General features: G+C 45.9%; 1 protein-coding gene across 3 annotated transcripts in view; it reads left to right on the top strand.

Moving 5' to 3' along the window:
- Window positions 1–640: 640 nt before the first annotated feature.
- UBE2D2 (ubiquitin conjugating enzyme E2 D2) overlaps window positions 641–15,413 on the top strand; it is a 60,344-nt gene continuing 45,571 nt past the window's right edge. Inside the window, exons 1-2 of one of the 3 annotated variants that reach the window (XM_073010647.1) lie at window positions 977–1,113; window positions 1,542–1,704. Coding sequence is in view for 2 of the 3 variants with exons in the window: in XM_008014637.3 (XP_008012828.1) it covers window positions 1,090–1,113 (24 nt within the window). In the remaining variant the exon portion in view is untranslated. Of the gene's footprint in view, window positions 1,114–1,541; window positions 1,705–15,413 lie in introns of all 3 variants that reach the window. The other 2 variants (XM_008014637.3, XM_038009531.2) reach the window with 2 other exon arrangements.

Genomic DNA, 15,413 nt, shown 5'->3' with positions numbered 1-15,413 from the left:
CAATTTGCAATTCACTAAGTTGAGCAAGGTCTGGGCACCTCCAAGGCAGACATGCCAGTGGCTGAAGAGAACACAACATTCAAATCCTCTCCATCTGGGGCCTTGGTCCGGAAGGCCAATCTCATGGCAAGTCGAACGGCTTTGAGACATCTCCCTCGTGGCGGGTGCCCGAGCTGCAGCTGCGCGGCCTCTGGAAAGAGATCTGCTGCTAAGTAACAGGACTTCAGAAGAGCTGTGTGACTTTGGTCAAGTCCCTTCCTCCTTCAGGAACGCTGCAGTGGGCCTAAGTGCCTCCTCCCGGAACTGGTACGGGGACGGTCGTGCGATTTTGACAACATTCGCCTTTTAATGTTTATTGATCTTTTGTGACACGCGCGTCGGTTCCCATCAGCAAGGAAGTCAATGGTAGCGGCGCGGGAGCCTGCAGAACTCGCGCTCTAGCTCTCGCGGGACCTCCGCCCAAGGCCTCGCAGCATCACCCCCTCCGCCGCCGTGGCGGCGGCGGCGGCGGCGCGTAGCTTACTCACAGGGCCGGCCCGTATCCCTCCGCCGCCGGCGCGGCTCAGCCCTCCCTCCCCTGGCCCGCCAATCCCCGCGCCTCCCGACCTGCCCCTCGGTCGGGCCCACCCCGTGCTCCGACGGCCCCACCCCGGCGGCGCCGCCCGCCCGCCCGCGCGTCCCTCGGTCCACCTGCAGCAGGCAGGAAGGCAGGCAGTCCCTCCGGCTGTCCGACCGAGAGACGCCGGCCGAGCTTGGGCTTTTGCTTTCTGGCGGAGGGATCCGCGGCGGCTGACTAGGTGGCGCTGATCCTGGGAGGAAGAGGCAGCTACGGCGGCGGCGGCGGCGGCGGCGGCTAGGGCGGCGGGGAATAAAGGGGCCGCCGCCGGGTGATGCGGTGACCGCTGCGGCAGGCCCAGGAGCTGAGTGGGCCCCGGCCCTCAGCCCGTGCCGCCAGACCCGCTCTCCTCAACTCTCCATCTTCTCCGGCCGACCGCGATCGCCAAGGCGGCCTCAGGCTCCCTAGCCCCTTCCCCGTCCCTTCCCCGCCCCCGTCCCCGCCCCGGGGGCCGCCGCCACCCGCCTCCCACCATGGCTCTGAAGAGAATCCACAAGGTAAGCGGCCGGAGGTTGGCTGCGGGGCTGACCAGCTGAGCAGGCTGCGGCCTGCACTTCCCGCCGTAGTCTCCGCCGGCCTAGCGGCCTCCTTGGATCCCGCTGCCGGTGCTGGCCCCGCTGGGCGGCCTCCATACCCCACTCCCAGTGATGGCGCCCGCGGAGGCCCCGGCGCGCAGCCCGCGCTTAGGCCGGAGGTGCTCTGGCGGTCTTAGCGTTCCTCCCTGGCTGCCCTTTCAGGCCCGCATGGTGTGGGCTCTTAGGGCTTCTCTCCTGTCTGGGACTGCCGCTGCACTTGAGGGCCATTGTCCGGCCAGGATGGCGGGGTTGGGGCCGTGGGGGGCGCTGGGGCGTTGGGCGGCCCCTTCGACAGAGGTCGAAAGGGCTTTTCGCCCCATTTCTGTTCTCTCCTCCCACACCTGCCCTAGCTCCCTCTACAAAACCGCCTGAGCTCGGGCTGACGGAGGAAGTCGTTTTGCCCGATCCACAAGTATCTCTTGAGTTCACTTACCTCTTGGGTGGCAGCAAACATCGGTCCACCCTGCTTGTCCAGAAACTGTTCAGAGTTGGAAGTTCAGAAGAAAAAAAAAGGTGACTTATGAGGGAGGAGGGAAGTAGAGGGAGAATCATTTTATTCTTTGAGGTTGCTATATGTAGTTAGAAACTAACACTTCCGTTTTGCAGGATTGGATTTAATAGAAAAGCTGTACATTGGCAAAGGTAGAGGTAGAAACCTGAACATTGAAAAAACCACCAGAGAAATTACACAAAAGTTCCTTTCACAGTCTCTTCGCAAAGTGGGCTTGACGCTATTAAGTGATACGTTTACGGAGACTGTTAACTGGGAAGGGATTTTACTAGATTTTGTATTAAAAAGGATTTCTTTGCTCTTTAAAGTGAAGGATTATTTAGTTATCGGTAAGGAGGTTTTCCTAATAATACATCTAGAATATAAGATTGGCTTAAAATTTAGTTTTTTTCCCTTTCTGACGTTGTAACCTGTTAGTGCCACTTTCATGTTTTTTTTTCTTAGAAGTAGGGAGGCACCACTATTAATTTCTGTTCGGTGTTTCACCTGGCTACTCAGATTGGCTATATTAAACCGGTAGCTACTTTTTTCTTTAATACATCTTTTTCCTTTTTGTGGAGAATGGGATCTTGCCATGTTGTCCAGGCTGGTGTCGAACTCCTGGGCTCAAGCTAGCCTCCCACCTCTGCCTCCTTTAAGTGTTGGGATTACAGGCATCAATCAGCCACTGCACACGGCCTATACCTGTAGCTACTTAGTGAGAAGTAGGTACTGGGGTTATCCATTCTGGATGATGGGATGGGTGTGCAAGAGAAAGAGAACCAGTTTTCACCTTGTCTTAAACTAAGAATACAGATTGATGATTTAAATACCTCAGCTCAGCGGTTGGTCATAATTTCATTTTTGCTCAGACTTAGCGTGGAATCAGTCCCATTGGTTACTATAATTAGGTTAGCTCCTTAACTTCTTTTGACTTCGATTTCTAACAAATGAAGAAGGGCAGATTTTAGACAATAAATCTTGTACTAAAATGAAATGGTATTTGTTAAATACCATAAAGAAGCTTGAACCTTAAGCAAAGATGTCTTAACCATTTAAGGGTCAGGAGCACACAGGAATAATCATCCAAATAAATTGTATACATATGTATTTTTAAGGCATTTAGGAATTGCTAGGTCCTTATAGAATCTAATTGGGAAGTTATCAAATACCTGTAGAAGATTGTGCTCTTATTTTAAAACCTGAGGAAGACCAAGTGGGTATAATGTGTGATAATTTACAGATAAAGAAATGTAGACTTTAATCTCTACATTGATTTATGTGTGTAATGGACTTATTCAGAGAGGGAAATATCTCTTCGACATAAAACATACATTTTAATTAATACTTGCCCTGGTAATATGGTTTCTTACGAGTTGCTACATATTTTCTAGAATAGATTTTCCCTAAAATATGCCTTTGTAAGATTTTTTAATAACATCAAGTTTAGAAATAATTTGAACTTTTTTTGAGGAAAGAGTTTCACTCTTGTTGCCCAGGCTGGAGTGCAATGGCACGATCTTGGCTCACCGCAACCTCCACCTCCTGAGTTCAAGTGATACTTCTGCCTCAGCCTCCCGAGTAGCTGGGATTACAGGCACACACCACCATACCCACCTAATTTTTGTATTTTTAGTAGAAACGGGGTTTCACCGTGTTGGCCAGGCTGGTCTCCAACTCCTGACCTCCGGTGATCCACCTGCCTCAGCCTCCCAAAGTGTTGGGATTACAGGCGTGAGCTGTCTTGCCTGGCCTGAACCTTTTTTTTGTTTTTTTGAGACAGAGTCTCCCTCTGTTGCCCAGGCTGGAGTGCAGTGGTGCTATCCTGACTCACTGCAACTTCTGCTTCCCGGGTTCAAGAGATTCTCCTGCCTCAGCCTCCGGAGTAGCTGGGATTACAGGCACCCTGCCGCCATGCCCAGCTAATTTTTGTATTTTTAGTAGAGACAGGGTTTCACCACGTTGGCCAGACTGGTCTTGAACTCCTGACCTCAAGTAATTACTCCTGACCTCAAGTGATCTGCCCACTTTGGCCTCTCAAAGTGCCGGGATTACAGGTGTGAGCCACCTCATCTGGCCCGGCCTGAACTTTTAAAATTCAATATTAGCCATTTTCCCCTAGTTTATACCCCTAGAGCTCTTCACAAAGTATGGCTTGACTTCTCTGAGACTGCTGATGATAAGAAAAATGAAATTTATTTTGATATACCAGTCAAAAAGATTGTGAAAACAAAATGGAGATGAATTTTTTTCCCCAAACTCTTTGTACCACAATGTTAAGTTGAATAGCAGACTTACTAGGCATGGACAAGATCAGTTCTATCTTATCTTCAGTCCTAGTAATGTGTCTGCAGTGGAATCCCCATTGCTTGGCTTCAATAATTGATCTTGATCTTGAACCTTCCCAATTATTCCCTGAAAAAAAAAAAAATTCTACTTAAATACCTTCTTGACTTATATGTCATGAGTTGCTGCATCTGGGTTCTAATGAAATTGTTCTAAGAAAAACTACATTTGACATGTGACATCTTCAGGAATTCAATACCTTGTTTCTTTGACAGAGGGACACTATTCATGTCTGTGAATTTGGCAGTCTTTGAAATGCCATGTCTTTTTTGGAAAAAGCTTCTGATGGACTTTATTTTGATATACATCTTAAGGTCCCCTGACCTATGCTATAAAAGGGCATAGCAAAGAGGGTCATTATGAACATTGTGTGTAGTTCTGGGCAGGGATTGGGATCCTTTGGGATTGTTGGTATCTACACCACATGGCCCCACCCTGCTATGTTTTGAGGTTTTCTGCTGACTTTTTAGGTCTTCAGCTTTGATTTTGATGCTTTGAGTGCCTGCCTCTAGCAGCACCACCCCCAGCCCTTTTCCAGTTGGCTGCATCTCATCTGTTGTGGGCTAAGAAACCAGATCACAGAGCTTATTAAAATTGTGTCTAAATTAAGATCCAGTAGGCTCTTGACTGAAGAGGGCTTCATGTGCTCCGTGAACTGTGTGGTTTCCTTCGCTGATCAGAGACTTTTTTGACTTGCTTCCTGTTTTTCTTCTTTACTTTTGCTATACAGATGTAGGAGGCTTTTTGGTGCTCTTAGAGTGCTGTAATGTTGAAGTATTTGGTTAGTTTCTCTATTCTTGGGAAGGGTAAAAGGCTAAATATCTTGATTCTTTGAGGAGTTGGAAGACTGACCAGAGTTGGATACTAAAAGCTTTTCTTAACAGTAATAGTGCATTGTACATTTTAATGGTGTCCTACTAGTAGCAGGTAACGTTTAGTATACATAGCTTTCAAACAAAGTAATGCCAGGATTGTCACTTGATCTATTTCTGTGATAGAGATTTTTTTTTTCTTTTTTTTTGGAGACGGAGTCTCACTCAGGCTGGAGTGCAGTGGCATGATCTCAGCTCACTATGAACTCTGGCTCCCAGGGTCAAGCAATTCTCTTGCCTCAGCCTCCCAAGTAGCTGGGATTACAGGCAGCCGCCACCATGCTCAGTTAATTTTGTATTTTTGGTAGAGACAGGGTTTCACCATGTTGGCCAGGCTGGTCGAACTCCTGACCTCAGGAGATCCGCCCATCTCGGCCTCCCAAAGTGTTGGGATTACAGGTGTAAGCCGCCGCACCCAGCCTATGGCTAGCTTCTTTTAAGGCATCTCAAGACAAAGTTCTCAATGAAATAAAGATATCAGGTCAGGCACGGTGGGTCATGCCTGTAATCCCAGCACTTTGGGAGGCCCAAGTGGGCAGATTGCTTGAGCTCAGGAGTTCGAGACCAGTCTGAGCAACATGACAAAACATGATCTTTACAAAAAATACAAAAAACTACCTGGGTATGGCAGTGGGTGACTGTAGTCCCAGCTAGGTGGGAGGCTGAGGTGGGAGGATCTCTGGAACCTGGGAGGTAGAGGCTGCAGTGAACCGTGATCAAGCCGCTACGCTGCAGCCTATGCAACAGAGTGAGACCCTGTGTCCAAAAAAAAAAAAAAAGATTTCAAACGCTGATGTCTATAAAAGCCAGGCAGGTACCAAAGTGAGCAGAGATAATTTGAGGGAGCTAGAAAATGCGTGTGCTATCAGATGAGGGCAACTGCTAACCAGCTCCCTGCAAATGTTGCCATTGCCAAAATCTGTGGACCCAGTGTTGCCATATCTTCCACTAAAAAACAAAAACAAACAAACAAAAAAAAACAGAGAAGCCACAAATCCAGATTTTTTTGCCAACCAATTCAAATTAAAAAAAAAAAAATACACGTTTTGGTCGACATCAGTTTAGTATGTGGATTAAAGTAACAAGGGATTGGGGTTCATTAAGTAATCAGGAGTGTAAAAAGATCAAGTCATTTAAACAATACTTCCTGTATTTTTATTTTTTATTATTATTATTATTTTTTTTTTATTTTTTTTGAGACGGAGTCTCGCTGTATCGCCCAGGCTGGAGTGCAGTGGCCGGATCTCCGCTCACTGCAAGCTCCGCCTCCCGGGTTTTTACGCCATTCTCCTGCCTCAGCCTCCCGAGTAGCCGGGACTACAGGCGCCCGCCACCTCGCCCGGCTAGTTTTTTGTATTTTTTAGTAGAGATGGTGTTTCACCGTGTTAGCCAGGATGGTCTCGAACTCCTGACCTTGTGATCCGCCCGTCTCGGCCTCCCAAAGTGCTGGGATTACAGGCTTGAGCCACCGCGCCCGGCCACTACTTCCTGTATTTTTAAAAGTTTGAAAGTATTGCTTTATGTAAGATTAAGTTTGTTTTTTAGACAGTCTTTGCTTTGTCACCCAGGCTGGAGTGCAGTGGTGTGATCTCGGCTCACTGCAACCTCTGCCTCCCAGGTTCAAGCAATTCTCCTGCCTCAGCCTCCTGAGCAGCTGGGACTACAGGCTTGCGCCACCACACCCAACTAATTTTTGTATTTTTAGTGGAGATGGGGTTTCCCCATATTGGCCAGGCTAGTCTCAAACTCCTGACCTCGTGATCCACCCACCTCGGCCTCCTAAAGTGCTGGGAATACAAGCATGAGACACTGCGCCCGGCCTTACGTACTTTTTAAATACAATTCTAATTAACTTGCCTTTTTTTTTTTTTTTTTTTTTTTTTTTTAAATGAGACGGAGTCTGGCTCTGTCGCCCAGGCTGGAGTGCAGTGGCGCGATCTTGGCTCACTGCAAGCTCTGCCTCCTGGGTTCACGCAGTTCTCCTGACTCAGCCTCCCGAGCAGCTGGGACTACAGGCGCCTGCCGTCACGCCCGGGTAATTCTTCTATTTTTAGTAGAGACGGGGTTTCACCGTGTTAGCCAGGATAATCTCCATCTCTTGACCTTGTGATCCGCCCGCTTTGGCCTCACAGAGTGCTGGGATTACAGGCGTGAGCCAGTGTGCCCGGCCGAACTTACTTTTTTTTTGAGACCTCAGTTGATTTGCCCTCGGCCTCCCAAAGTGCTGGGATTACAGGGGTGAGCCACTGCGCCTGGCCAATTTGCTAATTTTTGTATAGTTTTTGTGAGGTCTTGGGAGAACCAGTTTTGTAAATACATTGATCTCGTAGAAGTTTATGTATTAATCTTCCATTATGATCTGTTTCATGTTTTGAGTTTTTCTGTAGACTGACAATACACTTTAAAAATGTCTGAGATTGAGAAGTTACCAAAGCATGATTTTTTTTTTTTTTTTTTTTTTTTTGAGACGGAGTCTGGCTCTGTCGCCCAGGCTGGAGTGCAGTGGCGCGATCTCTGTTCACTGCAAGCTCGGCTTCCCGGATTCACGCCATTCTCCTGCCTCAGCCTCCGGAGTAGCTGGGACTACAGGCACCCTCCACCACGCCTGGCTAATTTCTTTTTGTATTTTTAGTAGAGACGGGGTTTCACCGTGTTAGCCAGGATGGTCTCCATCTCCTGACCTCGTGATCCGCCCACCTTGGCCTCCCAAAGTGCTGGGATTACAGGTTTGAGCCACCTCGCCCGGCCACCAAAGCTGATCTTAAAGAAAGTAGTTATAACGCTGAACAGTACTGTATTTTAAAAAATTGCTTAGGCTGGGTGCGGTGGCTCACGCCTGTAATCCCAGTACTTTGGGAGGCCAAGGAGGGCTGACCACCTGAGGTCAGGAATTCGAGACCAGCCTGCCCAACATGGCGAAACCCTGTCTCTGCTAAAAATACAAAAGTTAGCCAGGTGTGGTGGCACTCACCTGTAATCCCAGCTACTCGGGAAACTGAGGCAGGAGAATCACTTGAACCTGGGAGGCAGAGGTTGCAGTGAGCCAAGATCTTGCCACTGCACTGCAGCCTGGGCAACAGAGCGAGACTCCATCTCAAAAAAAAGAAGAAAGAACATTGCTTAAAAATACTGTAGGCCGGGCGCGGTGGCTCATGCCTGTAATCCCAGCACTTTGGGAGGCTGAGGCGGGTGGATCACACGGTTAGGAGTTCAAGACCAGCCTGGTCAAGATAGTGAAACCCCGTCTCTACCAAAAATATAAAAATTAGCTGGGCATGGTGGTGAGTGCCTGCGATCCCAGTTACTGGAAAGGCTGAGGCAGACAATTGCTTGAACCCAGGAGGTGGAGGTTGTGGTGAGCCGAGATGGCGCCACTGCACTCCAGCCTGGGCGACAGAGCAAGACTTCGTCTCAAAAAAAAAGAGGAAAAAGGCTGGGCACAGTGGCTCATGCCTGTAATCCCAGCACTTTGGGAGGCGGAGGCAGGCGGATCACCTGAGGTCAGGAGTTCAAGACCAGCCTCAACATGGAGAAACCCCATCTCTGCTAAAAATACAAAATTAGCCGGGCGTGGGGGTGCATGCCTGTAATCCCAGCTACTCGGGAGGCTGAGGCAGGAGAATTGCTTGAACGTGGGAAGCGGAGGTTGCGGTGAGCCGAGATCATGCCATTGCACTCCAGACTAGGCAGCAAGAGTGAAACTCTGTTTCAAAAAAAAGAAAAAAATATACTGTACTAGAGGTGTGGTACCATATATTAGATGAATATTAGAGGTAAGGACTGATGGAATTCCTATCAAAATGACGAAATGAATTAACAGGTAGTAGTATTGGGAATTTTAATAAATGATTGTCTGAATATGGCTATTTAAATTAGTTTTATCTTGGATAGCAGACATACCTTCTTAATCCAAAAGGTGAGCTTCTTCACATAATTTCTAGGTAGTTTTTTTTTTCCCCCACTAAAGTATTATTTCCTTTACAAAAGATCATTGAATTGAAGCACTTTCTTTGGCTCTACTAGGTTGTTATTTAAATATAATTCGAACAGCCATCATTGAGGATAACTGTTAATAAATCTAGGTTTTCTCTGAAGTCTCCCAGTGTATATTACTGTACTGATGACTGACAAGGAAGAGGTTTTGACAAGGTCCAATTCTGTATATTTCTGCTAAAATATCCTAGGCAGTTCCCAGGATAGGAATATCTGACTCACTCCTCATGCTAGCAAAAACTTTTGCAGCCTTATCCCAGAAATGCAGGAACACACTTGTTTTGTCTGTAGAAATAAAGTTTTGATGGTTAGATCTCCAGACAAACCTTCAAAATCATGTTAAACTATAACATAGGGAAATAAAGTAGTATTTCTATCTGCAGAGTCAAGTGAGATTTTGGGTAATATAATCATAAAATGTTAGCACTGTAGCACATCTCAAGGCTGCTGTCTGGAAAGGCTGTGTGACCTACCAGATAAGACTAGGTCTGAATTGAGAACCTGGATTTCTTGACTGTGTCCAGTGTATTTTCTGGCAAGTATCGTTACATAGCTATTAGGTATATAAATCCAGACGATGCAGCCTTTTTTTCTTTTGTTCAGACAGTTGGATATTTAAACTATGTCTTGGAACCTGAAGATCTTCCTCAACTTCCCTTTTTATGGTTGGCAAGGTTGCTCATAAGACCTCTTAAAACTGCAAATTTATTTAGGCTTGACACAGTGGCTCGTGCCTGTAATCCCATCACTTTGGGAGGCCAGCATGGGAGGATTGCTTGAACCCGGGAGTTCAAGGCCAGATTGGTCCATAATGGGAGACCCTGTCTCTACAAAAACAAAACAAAGCGAAACAAAGTTAGCTGAGCATGGTGATGTGTGCCTGTAGTCCTGGCTACTCAGGAAGCTGAGACAGGAGGATCACTTGAGCCTGGATGGAAGATCAAGGCTACAGTGAGCTGTGATCACACCCCTGCACTCCCGCCTGGGCAACAGAGCCAGATTCTGTGTCAAAACAACAACAGCAACAACAACAATAACAAAAGCAACTATTGCAAATTTGGTATTCTATTCTCGCCACCACCACCCCCGCCTTTTTTTTTTTTTTTTCCTCTGAAACGGAGTCTTTACCTCTGTTGCCCAGGTTGGAGTGCAGTTGTGCAATCTCGGCTCACTGCAACCTCCACTTCCCGGGTTCAAGAGATTCTCCTGCCTCAGCCTCCCAAGTAGCTGGGACCACAGGTGCATGCCACCATGCCTGACTAATTTTTGTTTTTTGTTTTTTTTGAGATGGAGTCTCCCTCTGTCGCCTAGGCTGGAGTGCAGTTGTGTGATCTTGGCTCACTGCAACCTCCACCTCCTGGGTTCAAGTGATTCTCCAACTTCAGCCTCCCGAGTAGCTGGGACTACAGGCGCATGCCACGACGCCTGGCTAAGGTTTTTTGTATTTTTAGTAGAGACAGGGTCTCACCATGTTAGCCAGGATGGTCTCCATCTCCTGACCTCGTGATCTGCCCGCCTCGGCTGGTTTCGAACTCCTGACCTCAAGTGATCCACCTACCTCAGCCTCCCAAAGTGTTGGGATTACAGGCATGAGCCACCGCCCCGGCTTTCTGCATATATCTTTCATCAGAGTCAAATGGATTTTTTTTTTTAAGTGAAAGCGAGTTTATTAGGAAAGTAAAGGAATAATGTCTACTTCCTAGGCAGAGCAGCCTTAATATCTAAAAAGATTGAAAACCACTGTCTTTCTGCCTTAAACATTATTTTAATCTCAGCAGATGAACAGAGTACCTGTTCTGCAGAGAAAAAAGAAATCTTGAGTGTGAGTTCAACAGATTGGCTGGGTGCCGTAGCTCATGCCTGTAATCCCAGCACTTTGGGAGACCAAGGGGGGGTGGATTGTGTGGTCAGCAGTTCGAGACCAGCCTGGCCAACATGGTGAAACCCCGTCTCTACTAAAAATATAAAAATTAGCCAGGCACGGTGGCTGAGGCAGGAGAATTGCTTGAACCTGAGAGGTGGGGGTTGCAGTGAGCGGAGGTCGCTCCACTGTACTCTAGCCTGGGCGACAGAGCAAGACTTCATCTCAAAAAAAAAAAAAATTTCAGCTATCCTCTTTAGAGTACATCAGGAATTCCTTGATCTTTTCAACAATCTTTTAATAATTCTGTTCTGCCCAGGATAGATAAGGAAACTGGGGGAGAAATAAATTTGCCTAAGATTATATGGTTATAGTAGGAAGAACTAGGATTCAGATACAGGCGATCTTGACTGTAGAGTTATTGTCTTACCAGGTTTACTTGTTTTAGTCATTGCCCTTCTCCCCTCTAATCTCTAGAGAAGCATTACTTTTCCCTTTGCCAAAGTTAACTTTTGCTTTCCATCCTTTTCTCTCTCTCTTTCCCTCTTTCCTTCCTTCCCTCCCTCCCTACCTTTTTCCTTTTCTTGTTTTTGCTCTCCAGTAATTGTCCTTGTTTTCATACTTCCAATCTCTTCTCCACTAATTCCTCTTAGCATCCAAACTTATTGAAGATTTTCCCCCATTTAAAAAAAAAGAAAAGCAGTAAAATAACTTTTTAAACTTCCTCTCCCCAAGAAGAGCTACTTCCTTCCTCATCTTTATCCTTCCCATCTCTGACATTTCAGTCCCAAAATTATTGAAAGAGTAGTCTTTTCACTGTTCTGGAACTATTTAGTAAGTTCACTAATGATTACTTAATTGCCACATTCAGTGGATACCTCAGTTTTTGTTTAACTTTTGTAATAGTTGACATCGTTTTTATTCAGTTCTTTTGGCTTCTGATAAACTGCTTTCTTCTTCCTCATATCTGGTGTTTCCCAGCTTTATTAGAATGCTTATCAAAGTAATATTATTGATGAAATACAAGCCAAAATGTATGAAATCATGCATACTTGTATTAAAATTGAGAGCACTGGCCAGATGTGGTGACTCATGCCTGCAATCCCAGGACTTTGGGAAGCCAAGGCAGGAGGATCACTTGAGCTCAGGAGTTCAAGACCAGCCTGTGCAATATAGCAAGACCCTGTGTCTACAAAAAATTAAATTAGCCAGGTACAGTGGCATGTGTCTGTAATCCCTGCTACTCAAAAGGCCAAGGTGGGAGGATTGCTTGAGCCCAGGAGTTTAAGGCTGCAGTGAGCTGTGATCATGCCACTGCATTCCATGCATTCCAGCCTGGACCACAGAGCGAGGTCTGTCTCTTTAAAAAAAAAAAAAAAAATTGAGAGCACAAAGTATCTCAGATACATTAATTAATCTTTTTTTTTTTTTTTTTTGAGACAGAGTCTTGCTCTGTGGGGCCCAGGCTGGAGTGCAGTGGTGTGATCTCAGCTCACTGCAACCTCTGCCTCTCGGGTCCAAGCAATTCTCCTGCCTCAGCCTCCCAAGAAAAGAAGCTGGGATTACAGGCATACACCACCATGCCTGGCTGATTTGTGTATTTTTAGCAGGTTTCACCATGTTGGCCAGGCTGGTCTTGAACTCCTGGCCTCAAGTGATCCACCTAAGCCTCTCAAAGCATTGGGATTACAGGTGTGAGCAATCATGCCCCACCCAATCTCAGATAAATTAATTAAAATATATAGTCAAACTATGTCACAAACAAAATTATTAAGAACTATCAAGATGAGGCTGGGCGAGGTGGCTCACGCCTGTAATCCCAGCTCTTTGGGAGGCCAAGATGGGCGGATCACAAGGTGAGGAGATCGAGACCATCCTGGCTAACATGATAAAACCCCGTCTCTACTAAAAATACAAAAAAATTAGCCGGACATGGTGGTGGGCGTCTGTAGTCCCAGCTACTTGGGAGTCTGAGGCAGGAGAATGGCGTGAACCTGGGAGGCGGAACTTGCAGTGAGCCGAGATCACGCCACTGCACTCCAGCCTGGACGACAGAGAGAAACTCCATCCCAAAAAAAAAAAGAACTATCAAGATGAAACATCTGTCATTCTTATTTTGCTATCAGTTTTAAGAATAGTATTTTTCTTACATAATAAAAGTCATCCTCATCAGGTACCACTTTAAATGTCTTACTGTATGTTGTTTTTATTACAGTATATGAAAATTTGTTTCAAACAGATACATGGTAGCAAAAGAAAGAATACAGACTGCATATTTTGCAGTTAGACTGCTGCTGACATTAATTATCCCATCATGGATAGGTCACCCTAATTTTTCTGAAAAATAAATGCCTGTTCTTTGCTCATGTTTATTTTAACATAATATGACTCCTTGGGTTTAAGAATCAAAGGACTCTGCTTTCAGTTTAAAATGTCTTTCTCAGCCGGGCGCGGTGGCTCAGGCCTGTAATCCCAGCACTTGGGGAGGCTTAGGCGGGTAGATCACGAGGTCAGGAGATTGAGACCATCCTGGCTAACATGGTGAAACCCTGTTTCTACTAAAAATACAAAAAAATTAGCTGGGCATGGTGGCAGGTGCCTGTAGTTCCAGCTACTTGGGAGGCTGAGGCAGGAGAATGGCGTGAACTTGGGAGGTGGAGCTTGCAGTGAGCCGAGATCTTGCCACTGTACTCCAGCCTGGGTGTCAGAGCGAGACTCCATCTCAAAAAACAAATAATAATACTAAATAATAGAAAATGTCTTTCTCCTAGATATAAGTCAATTGAGGATGGGTTAGTACACTTGAAATATTTAATACATAATAAGCTTCAGTTAAATAACTTTTTTTTTTTTTTTTTTGAGACATAGTTCATTCTTGTTGCCCAGGCTGGAGTGCCACTGCATGGTCTCAGCTCACTGCAGTCTGCGCCTCCCAGGTTCAAGCAATTCTCCTGCCTCAGCCTCCCAAGTATCTAGAATTACAGGTGACCACCACCACGCCCAGCTAATTTTTGTATATTCAGTAGAGATGGGGTTTCACCACGTTGACCAGGCTGGTGTTGAACTTCTGACCTCAGGTGATCCACCTGCCTCGGCCTCCCAAAGTGCTGGGATTACAGGCGTGAGCCACGGTGCCTGGCAGTAACTTCTCAAATATATATTGAATTATGATAAGAAACATAGGATAGATCTGTGATGGTCAGATAGACAATGCTGGAGATGAAATGATGTTTATACCTCAGAACACAGATGGAAAATCAAATGTAGGCATCATTTCCTTTCTTGTGTGCAAGTTTCTTGAGGCAAATTATTGCTTTAAAACTACAAAAATATGTAGTATTTCCTAAAAACGTGTTAAAAGTGATAAAATTGACCAGGCGCCGTGGCTCTTGCCTGTTAATCCTAGCACTTTGGGAGGCCAAGGCGGGTGGATCACCTGAGGTCAGGAGTTAGAGGCCAGCTTGGCCAACATGGTGAAACCCCAACTCTACTAAAAATACAAAAATTAGCCGAGCGTAGTGGTGGGTGCCTGTAAACCCAGCTACTTAGGAGGCTGAGACAGGAGAGTCGCTTGAACGTGGGAGCCAGAGGTTTCAGTGAGCCCAGATTGAGCCACTGCACTCCAGCCTGGGCAACAAAGTGAGACTCTGTCTCAAAAAAGAAAAAAAAAAACATGCCAGGCACGGTGGCTCAAGCCTGTAATCCTAGCACTTTGGGAGGCCGAGGCAGGTGGATCACCTGAGGTCAGGAGTTCAAGACCAGCCTGGCTAACATGGTGAAACCTTGTCTCTACTAAAAATACAAGAAAAAAAAAACAATTAGCCGATTACAAGTTGCCTGTAATCCCAGCCACTCAGGAGGCTGAGGCAGGAGAATTGCTTGAACCTGGGAGGCGGAGGTTGCAGTGAGCTGAGATCGCGCACTGCACTCCAGCCTGGGCAACAAGAGTGAAACTCCATCTCAAAAAAAAAAAGTAAAATTTAGAACAAAAATGTTACTATCTTTATTACTGTAATATATATTAGTAATTCGTATCTCCCGGGGAATGCTGCTGTAGTTGTAACACTTCTAGTTGGTCCTTCCCAGAATCATGTTCTCTTTGATCTTTGTTCAGCACCTTTGCTTATACAGAGAATCTCTTCTCACCCCTCTCCCACCTCCTAAATTCTTTATTCATACTTGGAGACCCAGCAAAAATGGCTTCTCTGGGAAGCATGCATGAGGCATACAGGCAGTCAGAGTTCAACTGTAGAATTGTTTCCTAGTGTGTAGACATGATTGATTATTTCCTCATTTAGACTGAACTCCCCTGGGCAAAGTTCTTGTCTTATTCTTCGTATTCCTAGTAGCTAAAGCATGGTATTCCATGTTTGCCAACAGTATTCAGTGAATGCCAATATCAGGTGGTGTAGCAAAAAAAAAAAGAAGAAGAAAGAAAAAGTGGAATTTTGGAGCATTTGTGGCGTTAGGCAAGTGACTTCGTGAATTTTCTTGAGGCTCAGCTTCCCTGGGAATTATACCCTGCAAGCCTGTGGGGAAGATTAGACAGAAGAGGGTTTAGCACTTATGGACTACATAAAAGGTAGTTTTGTTGTTATTTTTTTACAAATGTGCTTGGCAGTTTTATTCACAGTACCCAATATTTAGAAATAACTCAAAT

Source organism: Chlorocebus sabaeus, chromosome 23 (assembly GCF_047675955.1).
Source record: "Chlorocebus sabaeus isolate Y175 chromosome 23, mChlSab1.0.hap1, whole genome shotgun sequence".
NCBI classification, from domain to species: Eukaryota; Metazoa; Chordata; class Mammalia; order Primates; family Cercopithecidae; genus Chlorocebus; species Chlorocebus sabaeus.
Note: the sequence above shows the minus strand (reverse complement) of the source record. Positions and strands in the feature narration are given on the sequence as shown.